Consider the following 15,641-nt stretch of genomic DNA (forward strand, 5'->3'; position numbering starts at 1 on the left):
GCTCAGGGCTCTGCATCTGCAAAAGCTTAATAGACTGATTCAACAGCAAAAACTCCCACCCCATATATTGCTTTACTTTGGGGCTTACATCAGTAAGTGTCCTGGAAGAACAAAGTTACAAGAGGATGTCTGGCATATTTTAAGATGTAATCCTGTGCACACTTAGCTGGGAGTAAGCCCATTTCAGCTCAGTGGAAGTTACTTCTGAGAAGATATACATAGGATTAGGTTGTTAGCGTTTTTATTGTTGTTGGATCAGATTTGGTACAAAATCCATTGGAGTATTGTTACAGGGGAAACCATCATTAATTGAAAATATTTATTTTGTGAACCAATGTGAAAAATTAGATGGGATCTTTGGTAGTAAATCTAACCCCAAAATATTAAATACGTATGCTTAATATTTCAGCTAGAACAATGGAATTTTGTAGCCCCTGACAATTGTGATGTTTGCTGGTTTCTTGTAGTATTGTATTTTATTTCTGTTTTTAACTGCAGTACTTCTACAGGCACAATGGTACTATCTATTTTGTACAATGTTAGTTGTGAAATATAGTTAGTTGCATAAAATGAAAGTCTGATGTGATATCTAAAACTTGCATAACTCATTTCTTGGTGTTGCTGTCTTAAAATCTAATTTTAATAACAGGGTGTTGTTTTCAAATGGACTACTGCTGACATAGACTGTTGGTTAAAATACTGTGCTATGAAATAGGCATTCTCTGTTTGGGTTTTAATGGCTTTAAAGTACAGGTAAAAAAACATTGGTGTTTTTTTTATGTGGGAGCAATGTAAACAATTCATTTCCTCCTAAATATTGGCAAAGGTTTGTTTTTTTTATACAGTCGTATCTTGGTTTTCAAACGCCCTGAAGCTTGAACGTTTTGGCTCCCAAACCTGGAAGTGATTGTTCCAGTTAGCAAACGTTCTTCTGGAACCCAAATGTCCAGTGGGGCTTCCGCAGCTTCTGACTGGCTGTAGGAGCTTCCTGCAGTCAATCAGAAGCTGCGATTTGGTTTTTGAATGTTTTGGAAGTCGAATGGAATCCATCCAAGGAACGACTGTATAGATAAATAAATTGTGTTAGATAATGTTCATGGTAAAAGGTAAAATAAGTAGTATGATAGCTACTTAAGTGTTTGAAAAAATTCTAGTTAAAACAAAATATACCGTATTTTTCGCCCTATAGGACGCACTTTTCCCCTTCCAAAAATGAAGGGGAAATGTGTGTGCGTCCTATGGGGCGAATGCAGGCTTTCGCTGAAGCCTGGAGAGCGAGAGGGGTCGGTGCACACCGACCCCTCTCGCACCCCGGGCTTCGGGCAGATATCCGCAAGCCTGGAGGGCCCGGCGGAAGTTCCTGCCGGGCTCCCAAGGCTTGCGGATAGCAGCCTGTTCTGGGGGCTGGGGAAGCTTGGGCTTCCCCAGCCCCACGCCTGGGGGGGGGGGGAATAATTTTTTTTCTTTATTTCCCCCCCCCCCCAAAAAAAACCTAGGTGCGCCCTATGGGCCGGTGCGCCCTATAGGGCGAAAAATACGGTACATGCTTTGCTGGTGAAACAGTAATTGGCATATTCAGTTATTAAGATTACATTTTCTAAAGGCACACAGATGTAGGAAGCTGCCTTAGTTCTGCTAGCTCAACAATTGTCAATAATGGCTAGCAGTGGCTCCCCAGGGTTTCAGGTATATCAACCCTACCTGGAGTTGCTGGGGATTGAGCCTACGGCCTTTTGATGTAATCATATCCTCTATCGTAGGTATTCCATAACTTCAGAAATTTCCTTTTCCACCCCACTCCTTAATCATGAATCTTACCTGAGCAACTTCATGGGTGTTACGATATTTGAAAGTGACTGTAAACACATTATTTCCTCAGGGCACCTTCTATTAGAGCCAATTAGTATTTGTATAACACAGTTGCTTAACTCATGCTGTGGGATATCATCCAGTTGTCAACCTTAAAAGACAAATTATGATGAAATAGAAGCAGTAATGAGATTTTAATTCATGTTTTAAGCAAGAAGAGAAAAATACTCTTAAAAAAGGCATTTCATAGCCAACATTAATAAAATGTGAGTAATGCCATAATTCTTAAAAATAAGTACATTTAAGAGACCTTTGTTGTATTGTTTTATCCTTTTTACAGGCTGTGGAGCTAATGTTGGCATGGATGTTTTAAAGAAGCACAAGAGTTAAAATAATATAAAATCAGGTCGAACCCACTATTACTCTGAGAAATTTGGAGGAGTGTGGTTCAGTAACATGCTGCTTGGATATACTGATGCATATGAAATACTGTTACCAGCCAAGTTGAAATGTTACAGAATACATTCTAAATAAACCTCCATTAATTGCATGGTTAAGGTGTCACTTTTAAGCAGTTTGCAAGCAAGTATTACAAAATGGGGGGGGGGGGATCCTGCATCCAGTGGCTACTGTTTGAAGAGGCGAAGAGGTCACTTAAGTGCTGCTAACACAGCAAAAGCAATGCAGGAGGCAGCAGTTATGAGTTATAGGAATCTGCAGCCACACCAGGTGCTGTGATTCTCCAGCTGTTTGACTTCACCCCTGGAGGCACACTGCATTGTCTCCTGAGACAGAAGGATGCCAACAACACCAATATAAGCCAAATACTCCACCCATCAATTGGAAACAACATGTAAGGTTCATTAATTCCATAGTTGTTTAGTGAAGTATATATATGCTCATTTTAACTTCTTGTGTTTTTCACTGTTGAAAGTTTGGTAACCAAGAGAATGATAGTTGGCCACTGGACAATATCTCTGAGAAATTCTGCTTATGCAAGACGAAGGGAATATGTGTGTTCATTTAGGTGAGGGGGGCATTATATCACTATAGAAAGATTGTCCTTCTCTGGAAAGCTTGGAATATTAATTATCAATAGATCAGAGAAAAAGGCTTGCTTATTTGAGATGACCCTTATACAAGTTAACCAGGCAGGAAATCCTTCAGCAGCAGTCCATTACAGCCCACAAATGTATCCTTGCTACCTCTGACAGCAGCAGATTACGCATCCATGGTGAATCCCTTATTTTTGAAGAAACAATTGCAATGTTGGAGAAATGGAAGGAAAACTAGAATATATCTGCTCTGATGGATGATACAAGAAACACTGTTCACCTAGCATACGGTATAGTATATAAAGAGAATATTTTTTTAAAAAATTATCGAATGTGTTTGTGAGCAATTTAATTTTCTGTGGAGTAAGGACATGGGGAAAGAGCGGTTTTGCAATTCCCCAATAATTATACCTCTGACTAATTGTTGCACCATGAAAGGCTGATGTGATGATGCAATTCTGGATTTACTGGAAAGGGAACAATTTCACCCACTGAACTGTGTTTCCTTTTAATAAGCAAAACTCTGGTCAGATTTAGAAATGTTTCCAGAACAAAACTATTTTGTGGCACATTCCAAGAGGTAATTGCTAGGCGATTCTTATATTCCAGCAAATATGTTTATTTAAATAACTATCAGTGTTCGGTAATAGTATGCCTGCTCCATTTGTACCATCATTTCCCTCTCCCTCCTAGGAACTTGGGCTGGAGGTACCTTAAGGTAAAGCTAAAGGGACCTCTGACCATTAGGTCCAGTCGTGCTGACTCGGGTTGCGGCGCTCATCTCGCTTTACTAGTGAAGGGAGCCGGCGTACAGCTTCCGGGTCATGTGGCCGGCATGACTAAGCTGCTTCTGGCGAACCAGAGCAGCGTACGGAAATGCCGTTTACCTTCCTTACCTATTTATCTACTTAGAACACTTTTTCTAGCCTGTGGCTTGCAACTCACAAGTGAGCTGTGGGCTTTATAAGCAGCTTGACTCTTAATCATAGACACCAAAGGCAGTGCCTGCACTTCAGAAGCAATCTGTAATAGTCACTCAAAGCAACTCCCTGTATAACCATCTGCCAGTAAGGGTAGTTGGGGTTTTCAGCAATGATTGCTATGAGGATGAAATACAGAAGCAGGTTATGTATCAATAATTGTCTGAGACTATAATCTTCAAACCCCGCATTGACTAACCCATTGGCAAACTACAAGTTCAGCCACCCTCCCGAGTCTTTCCAAAGTGGGCTTTATCGTTAAAATGTGAATATTTCTAAATTTCATTATATCTAACACTGGTTGTGTAAATTCTTTGTTTTTAGAATATATATTTTATAGCTTATATCCTGCAACTTGGTGTTCTGACATTCCCATAAACAAAACTCTGAATAGCCTTGTAAGTACTATAAATATTTCAACAAGTGATGCTTTAAGTAAATTTTTGCTGGGATGCTTTTAAGTAATGGTTATAAAATAGGCAAATGTGCAGTTAAAATGCACAAAACTGACAGCTGTTGAAGACCTAAAGTTAAAAACTCATGTGATAATAAATTGTGTCACCCTGCGAAGTAAATTTGGACTTGTCGATCACCGTACAAAAATGGTTGGGAACCATTGCTTTACATTTTTTTTTTATAATAATTTTTATTAATTTTCCAAACAAATAATAAAAACAGTATAAAACAATATGACTTCAAGCTCATCAGTTCATACCCTTTTTTCTTTGACTCCCCCATACCTCCCCATCCCTGCATCCTTGTTTAATAATTCTTTAGCAACCCTTAGGTCCATTGTCTTAATTCCCTTTCATAAAAATTTCTTAAGTTTTTTTGTTTACTGCTGCAATTCTTTACTTCTTACCCCCTGACATCTTAATATTCCTCAATTTTGCAATTATTTTTAAGATATATTTTGAATTTCTTCCAGTCCTCTTCCACTGTCTCTTTCCCCTGGTCCCGGATTCTGCCCGTCATCTCGGCCAGTCCCATAAAGTCAATCACCTTTGTTTGCCATTCTTCCAGAGTAGGTAGTTCTTGCGTCTTCCAATACTTTGCCAGTAGAATTCTTGCTGCTGTAGTGGCATACATAAAGAAAATCCTATCCTTCCTTAGCACCACTTGGCCCACCATGCCCAAGAGGAAAGCCTCTGGTTTCTTAGGAAAAGTCCACTTAAGGACCTTCTTAATTTCATTATAGATCATTTCCCAGAAAGCTTTCACCTTTGGGCAGGTCCACCAAAGGTGGTAGAAAGTGCCTTCAGTCTCATTACATTTCCAACACTTATTATTAGGCAAATGATAAATTTTTGCAAGCTTGACTGGGGTCATGTACCACCGGTAGATCATTTTCATAATATTTTCCTAATAATATTTGCCTAATAATAAGTGTTGGAAATGTAATGAGACTGAAGGCACTTTCTACCACCTTTGGTGGACCTGCCCAAAGGTGAAAGCTTTCTGGGAAATGATCTATAATGAAATTAAGAAGGTCCTTAAGTGGACTTTTCCTAAGAAACCAGAGGCTTTCCTCTTGGGCATGGTGGGCCAAGTGGTGCTAAGGAAGGATAGGATTTTCTTTATGTATGCCACTACAGCAGCGGGAACCATTGCTTTACAGATTGCCCCCCACCAGGTAAGACACCCCCCAAAAAAGATAAAAGTATTTTTATTCCTCCCCTTGAAAGTTTCTTAAATACCGTACATAATGCTAAAAAAGGTTGTTTATCTTTTTATTTGCGATCAATGTTAATAATCCCAGGGAGGGTAGCTTTTGATGACACAATATAGCCATCTCTGGAACAGCAGACTAGCCCAGGTAAGTGAACTGGGTGCCATAACCAAAGACTCTGGATACAGTATATGCAATTTCATGAAATGTTAAAACAAGCTCTATTTTGCATATACTTTTCATGTCAATAGAATAACTGCTTCACAAAAAGACTTGCCACTTTGTGTTTAGAGCAAAGAACTTCCATGTTACTGGATATCATGGCTATAATCTTACACAGCTTGCATATAAAAAGCCCACCTTCTTCCCCAACCAAGAATTCTGGGAACTGTAGTCTGTTAAGGGTCCCAAGAATTTTGGCTGTTACATACCACCAGTACATATTCACCCCAGTGCAGAAGTTTGTTATTAGTTCCCTGTGCCTTATTTGCTTTTAAGTTCAAAAAACAAAAAAGGAGGAAAGTTTTAATGTCCCCGCACACCAAAATAAAGTTTATAACTCCCAAATAAGCTTTGGCATCCCCCGTATCATCTACTGCTATGATCAGGAGAATCCCACTCTTTAGCTCTAGAACAGTTTTAACCAAAATGATCATACTTGCTGACACTGTAAAGACCATAGATGGCAAGTAATTGGGGGTTGGCCACTCCACAACATGATTTGGGTCAGCACAAGTCGTCTTCTTCTTATTATTTTATTCATTTATTTATACATACATGCATGCATGCATGCATACATACATACAGCCAGCCAGGAGGGCAGATGGGGTATAATTATTATTATTATTTCCAACCCATGGGGAAGCGTTCACACGAAACACCTACTTCTTCTTTGGTGATCACTCGTAGCCGAGTAAGATTGTCTTCCATAAACACGGTTTTAACAGTGAGTCCATAAGTGACTGTGGAGGTCAATTCTGTGTCCACACGTCCTTCCACAGTGGGGACATTGGTTTCCTGGCAGGAGTTGATCATGGTGTGGATTTGCCAAGTGTGCCTTCCTCTTAGCACGTTTCTCCCTTGCATCCTGAGTTTGAGTGCCTTCAAAGCCCATCACACCATTTGTAAAGGCTGTTCTCCAACTGGAGCGCTCGCAGGCCAGTGTTTCCCAGTTGTCGGTGTTTATACTACATTTTTTTAGATTTGTCTTGAGACAGTCTTATTTAAACCTCTTTTGTTGACCACCAGCATTACGCTTTCCATTTTTAAGTTTGGAATAGAGTACAGTGGTACCTTGGGTTACATACGCTTCAGGTTACATATGCTTCAGGTTGCAGACTCCGCTAACCCAGAAATAGTGCTTCAGGTTAAGAACTTTGCTTCAGGATGAGAACAGAAATCATGCTCTAGCGGTGTGGCGGCAGCAGGAGGCCCCATTAGCTAAAGTGGTGCTTCAGGTTAAGAACAATTTCAGGTTAAGAACGGACCTCCGGAAGGAATTAAGTTCTTAACCCGAGGTACCACTGTAGTTGCTTTGGAAGACGATCATCAGGCATCCGCACAACATGACCAGTCCAACGAAGTTGATGTTGAAGAATCATCACTTCGACACTGGTGATCTTTGCTTCTTCCAGTACACTGATATTAGTTCGCCTGTCGCACTGCAGCCGACACACTAACGTGTGCAGACACACCATTCGAGAGCTCTGTCCTAGCAAAGGTGGAACGGGGGGGGGGGCGGCCACCGACTTCTGCCCTTCGCCTCCCTCGCTCGAGGCTGCAGCGCTCCCAGCCGCCGCCAGGCCAGGCCTCCCGCCGCTCTCGTGCCTCCACCATCGCCAGGCGCCCACAACCCGCCTCTCACCCCACCCCTCGCCGCCTCCCCGCCGCCTGGCTCCGCCCTGAGAGCCGGGCCTCGTCGCCTCCGCCTTCTTCCTCCTCCTCCTCCTCCTCCTCTCGGGGCAGCTCTCCTGCAACTACCTCAGCGGCGTCGCCGCCGCCGCCTTTGCTGCACCCGGCGCCTTGGCTGCCTTGCTCGCTGCGGTCGCCGCGTTGCTTTTGTTGCTGCCGCCGCTGGCGCTCCCGCTCCCGGTTAGGCCCCGGCTGCTGCGCGGTGCAGCCGGGGCCGCCGGAGGATGAGCCGCCGGCTGGTGCAGGTGGTCTTGCTGTGCCTGGGCTGCGGCTTGTGCTCCTTGCTCTACGCCTTCAGCCAACTGGCTCTGTCGCTGGAGCAGGAGGCGGCCCGGCGCCAGGGGGACTCTGCCTTGCCCGTGCGCAGGCAGCTCAGCGGCGGCGGCGGCGCCTGGAGGGCCGCGGCGAGAAGCGCAGGCTGCAGCCAGCGAGAGCCGCCGGAAAGGTACCGTCTGGGGACGCCGGGGCCTGCGCTTCCTGCGAGGAAGGAGCGCCTGAGTATTAGTAGCGCGGGGCGGGGGTGCCTGTGAGGGTGAGGGAAGCCAGGAGCGTCCTCGCCTCAGGTAGTTCCAGGCTCACAATCTCCAGAGATCTATTGGGACAACGTTGAATTTGCAAGGAGGCGCTTCCAGTGCGGAGGGCCGGGTGTTCAGACGGACTTTACTCCAGTCTGGTTGCTTCCCCCCAGATTCCCTCCCTCGCTCCCGGCCTCCCTCCCCATCTTGTAGGTCAAGCATTCCGTGGCTACCAAGCGTGCGTAATCCTCCCTCGGCTGCGTTTTTCCTGCCGCCGCCGGTCACCCCGCTTCCCCTGTCGCTTCAGGGCTGCCGCCGTGCGGCTTCAAAGGAGCCTCTAGCAAGTCGCTTTTCTCCCAGCTGCTGCCAGGTGGGAAACAGGAGACCCGTCTGAACTTTGCGCTCATCCTGGTATGCGCGTATATGGGGGGGGGGGGGAAATAGCACCTTCTGAACGCTTGGCCCAACACAGGGGAGTTATGAATGGACAGGTGGAGAGAGAGAATTTTAGGCGCGTGCTTCTTAGTTTATTGATCACATCAATAAGCCCGTGCAGTTATTGCAACCCCCTATAACCCATGTCTGGGACGCAGGTGGCGCTGTGGGTTAAAGCCTCAGCGCCTAGGGCTTGCCGATCGAAAGGTCGGCGGTTCGAATCCCTGCGGCGGGGTGCGCTCCCGCTGCTCGGTCCCAGCGCCTGCCAACCTAGCAGTTCGAAAGCACCTCCGGGTGCAAGTAGATAAATAGGGACCGCTTACCAGCGGGAAGGTAAACGGCGTTTCCGTGTGCGGCTCTGGCTCTGGCTCTGGCTCTGGCCAGAGCAGCGATGTCACGCTGGCCACGTGACCCGGAAGTGTCTCCGGACAGCGCTGGCCCCTGGCCTCTTAAGTGAGATGGGCGCACAACCCCAGAGTCTGTCAAGACTGGCCCGTACGGACAGGGGTACCTTTACCTTTACCTTATAACCCATGTATCTCTGTGGAAAGGACTACTGGTAATTAATCAGAGAGCCTATTATGTATGTACCTTACTGTTACTTTTTGTAACTGGCTGCCCAATAATATGTACTTCCGGTGTTCTTTTTCTTTTTATGTTACACTTTTGGTGTTACTGTTGAAAACCAGTGTTCGTATACATATATACATATATACATATATATGTATATGTATTGTTGTTGTTGTTTAGTCGTTTAGTCGTGTCCGACTCTTCGTGACCCCATGGACCAGAGAACGCCAGGCACTCCTGTCCTCCACTGCCCCCCGCAGCTTGGTCAGACTCATGCTGGTAACCTCGAAAACACTATCCAACCATCTCGTCCTCTGTCACCCCCTTCTCCTTGTGCCCTCCATCTTTCCCAACATCAGGGTCTTCTCCAGGGAGTCTTCTCTTCTCATGAGGTGGCCAAAGTACTGGAGCCTCAGCTTCACAATCTGTCCTTCCAGTGAGCACTCAGGGCTGATTTCCTTCAGAATGGATAGGTTTGATCTTCTTGCAGTCCATGGGACTCTCAAGAGTCTCCTCCAGCACCATAATTCTAAAGCATCAATTCTTCGGCGATCAGCCTTCTTTATGGATGTATATGTATTACAGAAGCTTAAAGTGGAGAAATGGGATTTTGACAACACAAATGGGGCAGTTGCCCCTTTTCCTACCTGCTCATAAGCCATGACTGGCAGTTGTCTTCTTAGCTTAAAGGAACCAAGTTGGGGAGACTGGGCTTGAGACATTTCCTCTAAAAATCTCTTCCCATCCTCCTCCCATCCCCTGCTTTCAGACTATAAAAAAATTTCAGGCTAGTCAGTCAGTAGCGCGGCACTTGAATGCTTGTGCCTGCATATTGCTTTATATACTGTCAAGGTTTCCTGGCAGTAGGGGATAGTTGACAGCACAGCCATCATATCTCCATGGCTTGGGTGAAGCTTTCTGGAAGGGGGAATTACTCTTATTAAGTAGAAGCAAATCCTGCTTCTTCCTGGCTGCATCCTGCACATCTGTACACTCAATATCCAGTTTGTTTAATTTATTAAAAGGATTAACCGATACAGTAGTTTTGACCTTATTCCCTAGTGCAAGGCAGATTTCCACTTGTGCAGACAGAAGTTCCTCCTTCCTTTATCTGTGTAAGAAATTTATGACTTAATCCAAACTTGGGCTGCTGCCTGGCAGAGATTAACAGGGCAGGGCAATGGGTAATTTGCCGGGCCATCACGTCATGCTAGTGAGTTTGGGTCCTAGAATGCCACCACTTTTTCCTGTTCCCAGAATTGCCCCTATCACAATAATGGTACAAAAGGAATGCACACTGAGTGTAGAACAGGATATCAACTGATCAGATTGGAGCGTAGCCTACAAGTAGAAGTGCCGTGCAAGCAGTAGTGCAAACATAGGAGATGCATAGGACTGGTCTGGGAGCAAATTCATACGTATTTGGTAAAAGTATTACCATAATTGGGCTTTTTATTTTATTGCTTATGTTGTTTATTATTGTTGTTGTTATTTGTTTGTTGACTTTCAGCCAAACTGTTCCACAGAAAATACCATAATACAGGCACCCCCAAACTCGGCCCTCCAGCTGTTTTGGGACTACAACTCCCATCATCCCTAGCTAACAGGACCAGTGGTCAGGGATGATGGGAATTGTAGTCCCAAAACAACTGGAGGGCCGAATTTGGGGATTCCTGCCATAATAAAATCAATATGAAACATACACAAAAAGCAGCAAGACCAGTGATTAAAGCATCAGATTATAGTAAAATTTTAAAAAGCCTGGGAGAACAATTTTTTTTTGTTCCACATCAGAAGGATATCAAGGCCAAGCAAAGGAATGACACAAATGGGGTACGATTGCTCAGACCTTGCTTTCCATGAGGGTAGAGGGCAGGGGGGATTCAGGAAAGAGCCTTTGGCCATTGCACATATTGGTTGTGAATGCTGTCAGAGGATAGATTACAGTGGCTAGGCTACGCTATATCTGTCTAGATGCTGCAGCTGGAGCAGCAGCCACAACTGAAATCACCTTATGCCACAGAGGCTACTTTGGCCTCTTGTGAGATGTAGGAGCGCCAGATTGAGAACCTCATTTTAATAACATAGTTGGACTGAGGCACTGCCATAAACGTGTTCTTGTATATGCTGTTACAGTAATGGAGAACCTGACTACATGCAAGAGGATTTCCATTGGTTTCTAGATCACCTGGGTTATGCATGAATTTGCCTGAATGTAATTTTGGCAGTGCAAATGAGAGGTGACAAATTTCTCCATAAACTGCTGAGAAATTGGTGTACTCTCCAGTGATTCTTTTACTGAACATTAAAAAAAGACACTGATCACACATACTATTGATAACATCGTTTCTAAACAAAAAATCTTCATCTGAATTATTTGGGTGCTTATGTGCAGCCAAGACACTTCCTTTGGCATACCATAGTGAATAGACGTATCGAATAGACAGGCTAACTAATGCTGGAATAAGCAAAGATCACCAGTGTCAAAGCAATGATTCTTCAACATCAACTTCGTAGGACGGGTCATGTTCAGAAGCCTGATTATCGTCCTCCAAAGCAACTACTCTATTCTGAACTTAAAAACAGAAAGTGCAATGCTGGTGGTCAACAAAAGAGGTTTAAAGGCTCTCTCAAGGCAAATCTAAAAAAAAATAGTATAAACACCAGCAACTGGGAAACACTGGACTGTGAGCGCTCCAATTGGAGAACAGCCTTTACCAAAGGTGTCATGGACTTTGAAGACACTTAAACTCAGGACGAAAGGGAGAAATGTGCTAAGAGAAAGGCACTTTTGGCAAACCTTCACCATGATCAACTCCCATCTGGAAACCTATGTCCTCACTGTGGAAGGACGTGTGTATCCAGAATTGGCCTCCACAGTCACTTACGGACTCACTGTTAAGACTGTGTTCATGGAAGACAATCTTACTCAGCTACGAGTGATCTCCAAATAAGAAGAAGAAGTGAATAGAGGACCATGCGTTACAAGAGAAGTATTTAGTCTGGCATTTAAATCTTGTCAGCCAGGATAGCTCAGTTGGTTAGAGCCTGGTGCTAATAATGTCAAGGTTGCAAGTTTGGTGCCCGTATGGGACAGCTGTATATTCCTGCATTGTAGGGGATTGGACTAGATGATCGTCGGGGTCCCTTCCATGATTCTATTATGCAATTTAATACTGTTACCGGTGTGAATCTGTGACAGTTTTTTGTCAGAGATATGGGTATACAGTACTGGAAAATTAGAAAGTCTTCTGATGCCCTAAATCAGGCTTAGGGAAGCTCTAGTCAGCAGGCCAGATTTGCTCTCATGCCCCTAGGTCTCAATTTGGCTTGTGAGATCATTTTTCTCAAGCCACACCCAACTGATACCATGTGACATGGGGCAGGGAAAGCCATGGCTGTAAATGAGCAATTTGGAACACTCTTAAGAGTTCCTTGGCAAGCAGGACTTAGATTTGGGCTTCCTAAATTTGCCATCACTGGCATGCCCCATGTGGGTTGGTTCCATTTGGGAGTTCCCCAGTGGAACATGTCATTGCCAGAAGTAGGACTTGCAGTTGGCACGGAATTTTAAGTTCAGCACAGAGCTGAAGCCCCACATTAGTCAGGAGTGGTTGTGACTGTGGCTTGGCATCAAGACTCAGGGTGCCGGTATGAGACTTGAAAAGAACATAGATCTGAAAGAGGAAGTGGGAAAGAATATTGCTCTTTCATCTTTTCTCCTTTTGCTTTTCTCAAAGGGAGATAAGAGAACCACCCTTATCACTTCACAATGAATGTGGTAGTGATTCCAAGGGAAGTACTGAAAGGTGCCTTTGCAGCTATGGGCAATCCCAGAATTATATAATAGGCTTTATCTAAAAATTATTTATTTGGAAAAGTGGGGGGGGGGGATTTAATCATATGCAATTTTCACATCCCTTTGTATCCTAACAATGAAACTAATTACAGGTAGGTAGCCGTGTTGGTCTGCCGTAGTCGGGGGAAAAAAAAAATCCTTCCAGTAGCACCTTAGGGACCAACTAAGTTTGTTATTGGTATGAGCTTTCGTGTGCATGCACACTTCTTCAGATACCTGATACCTGATATCTGAAGAAGTGCATGCACACGAAAGCTCATACCGGTAACAAACTTAGTTGGTTTCTAATGAAACTAATGACCTGGCAGAAATCCTGCAGGTTTTATGAGTCATTGATGGCTTTGACAATGAGCTGAAAAGCCTCTGCAGGCATTCCAGACTCTCTCAGATGATTGGTTAGGGTTATATTTTTGGGAACCACTACAGACAAATGCATGCACATGTAAAATTGTGTTATTAGTTGTTTTGTAAACTGTCCCTTGATATTTTTTTCCTGACAGCTCATATACTGTCTCTGCCCAGAAATGATTCTGTTTTTTGCCTGGATGAATTCTGTCATAAAAAGTGAATCCGGGACCTTTTTAAAAATAAAATAAAATAAAATATGCAGTCCATATTATTCCTGACTTAAAATATTTATCAATCTAACATTGTATGCATTCTCCTTACCTCTGATAAACGTCACTTTGCTGCTCTTGAGAAACAAGGTTATTTTGAGCCCCTCCAAGTAGGAATTTGTGGCTTGGAGAGTAGGAGATAGCAGCGTTATCAGGGCAGTGATCATTTGCCCCCATTTCTCTGCATTATTCAGTTTTCCTTTCCCAACCTCTGTGTCTAGGGCTTGCAGGGAGGACAGTGATTAGTATGGAAGGCATTGACTCCCGGAAAAGAGTCTAGGTCTCCATGGTATTGTTACATTCTCTTCCCATTTCCTGTAGCAGGAGTACAGGAAAGCAGAATGGAGAAGTTATTTGTTCCTGAAATGATTTGGGAAGCTTCATAGTTTGTATTCTTCAGGCACCTTTTCTTATAGACAGACAGCTCTCAGCTTCAGGATATGGGAGGCTTACCTTGTCGGGTTTTCACACGCAGGTTGCAATTGATATTGACCAGGAATAAAGGTGATGAGCTGCTGTTTGCATCCCTCTCCATCTTAGCCGGTAAAGACCAGCAGCAGAAGTAAGCACCATTCCCTGCTAGTATTGTCAATACTTCACCCGGTGGTATGCCAGGCAGCTTTCCTGTGCTTGTTAAACAAATAACTCTGGGATACCCGTTTCCCCTCCATCTGCTCTTCCATTCTGGGAGTGAGAATGTGGAATGGTGTGCCAATTGGTGTCAAAGAAGGATAGAACTTTTTTCATGTATGCAACAACAACAGCAAGAATACTCATCGCAAAGTATTGGAAGACACAAGATTTACCCACCCGGGAAGAATGGCAGATGAAGTTGATGGACTACATGGAATTGGCAGAAATGACTGGCAGAATCCGAGACCAGGGAGAAGAGTCGGTGGAAGAAGACTGGAAAAAGTTTAAAGATTATTTACGGAAATACTGCAAAATTAATGAATGTTAGAAAAATGTTGGAATGAAGTTATATGGCTTTAGTAGAAATGTTATAAGGAATTAAGTATAAATAGATTAATAGAGTACCAAAGGAAAAAATAAGGTTAGAATGTGTTAAGATAATTATAGGATAGAAAACAGAGAAAGAGGGAAAGGAATTGCTGAAACAGTTAACAGAAGTGGAATACAAAAAGAGGTGTGAGGAGGTCGCGGAAATAAGTGAATGAAAGATAAGATACTGAAATTATTTGATATGTTTTAAATTGTTTTTTTGTTTGTTTTGTTTTGTTAGTTTAAATGTGTTGGTGTTGTGTAGTGTTGTGTTGTATTGTTTTTATTTTTTGTAGTGTTTAAATTGTTAATAAATATTATTTTTTTTAAAAAAAGAGAATGTGGAATGGTTGGTAGTCTTGGACTTTTAGTGGTTCTTGGAAGACACTACTTACAGTTTGTGCCTGTTTGGCTTCTCACCCTTTTATTTCATTGAGACTTTGAGAAATCCTATTGAGATTAGTTCAGCGGCAGGCTGTTAAACTTCACAAATGTCTAAAAAGTTGTGCTAGTGGGTAAAAGCCAATGCATTTGTAAATACCAATTTGAATGCAGTGCTTTTCCAGTTCATGCTAGACTTAGCACTGTGTTGTACTAAGCAAGCACTATGATTTCAGATGCTTAGGACTCCTCCAGTTGTGCATTCATGATGATTTTACTTCTTCATCACATTTATATCCTGCCCTTCTTCCCAAAGTAGCCGAGGGTGGCAAGCACAACTGTAGCAAAACAATTACCAACAAAAGAACATATGTAAAAACAATTAAAGCTTCTAAAAATATGTGAAACAATCACATATGTACTCCCACAACTAATACTATCAGTGCTACCAGGAACAGTATCTTTCCACCATCAAAATGCCTGGGTAAAGAGGAATGTTTTCTCTTAAAGGATACAGTGGTACCACGGGTTACATACGCTTCAGGTTACAGACTCCACTAACTCAGAAATAGTACCTTGGGTTAAGAACTTTGCTTCAGGATGAGAACAGAAATTGTGCTCCGGCGGCGCAGCAGCAGCGGGAGGCCCCATTAGCTAAAGTGGTGCTTCAGGTTAAGTACAGTATCAGGTTAAGAACGGACCTCCAGAATGAATTAAGTACTTAACCCAAGATACCACTGTATTAATGTGCTTGTGATGGTATTGGGGTGGTTATACTTGATACTGCTTTCAGCATTGTTTATGCCTGCAGACATTTTAGAGTGGCCGTACTGCTTCA

The 15,641-nt window shown here is 43.4% G+C and overlaps 1 protein-coding gene across 3 annotated transcripts in view; it reads left to right on the forward strand.

Moving 5' to 3' along the window:
- The first annotated feature begins 7,537 nt into the window (after positions 1-7,537).
- The window catches only part of GXYLT1 (glucoside xylosyltransferase 1), a 34,954-nt gene continuing 26,850 nt past the window's right edge, over positions 7,538-15,641 (forward strand). The window contains exon 1 of one of the 3 annotated variants that reach the window (XM_079994332.1): positions 7,538-7,869. In XM_079994332.1, coding sequence (XP_079850458.1) covers positions 7,649-7,869 — 221 coding nt within the window. In that variant the 5' untranslated portion in view covers positions 7,538-7,648. Of the gene's footprint in view, positions 7,870-13,672; positions 13,983-15,641 lie in introns of those variants that run through there. The other 2 variants (XM_079994333.1, XM_079994334.1) reach the window with 2 other exon arrangements.

Source organism: Podarcis cretensis (assembly GCF_951804945.1).
Source record: "Podarcis cretensis genome assembly, chromosome: 10".
Classification (NCBI taxonomy): domain Eukaryota; kingdom Metazoa; phylum Chordata; class Lepidosauria; order Squamata; family Lacertidae; genus Podarcis; species Podarcis cretensis.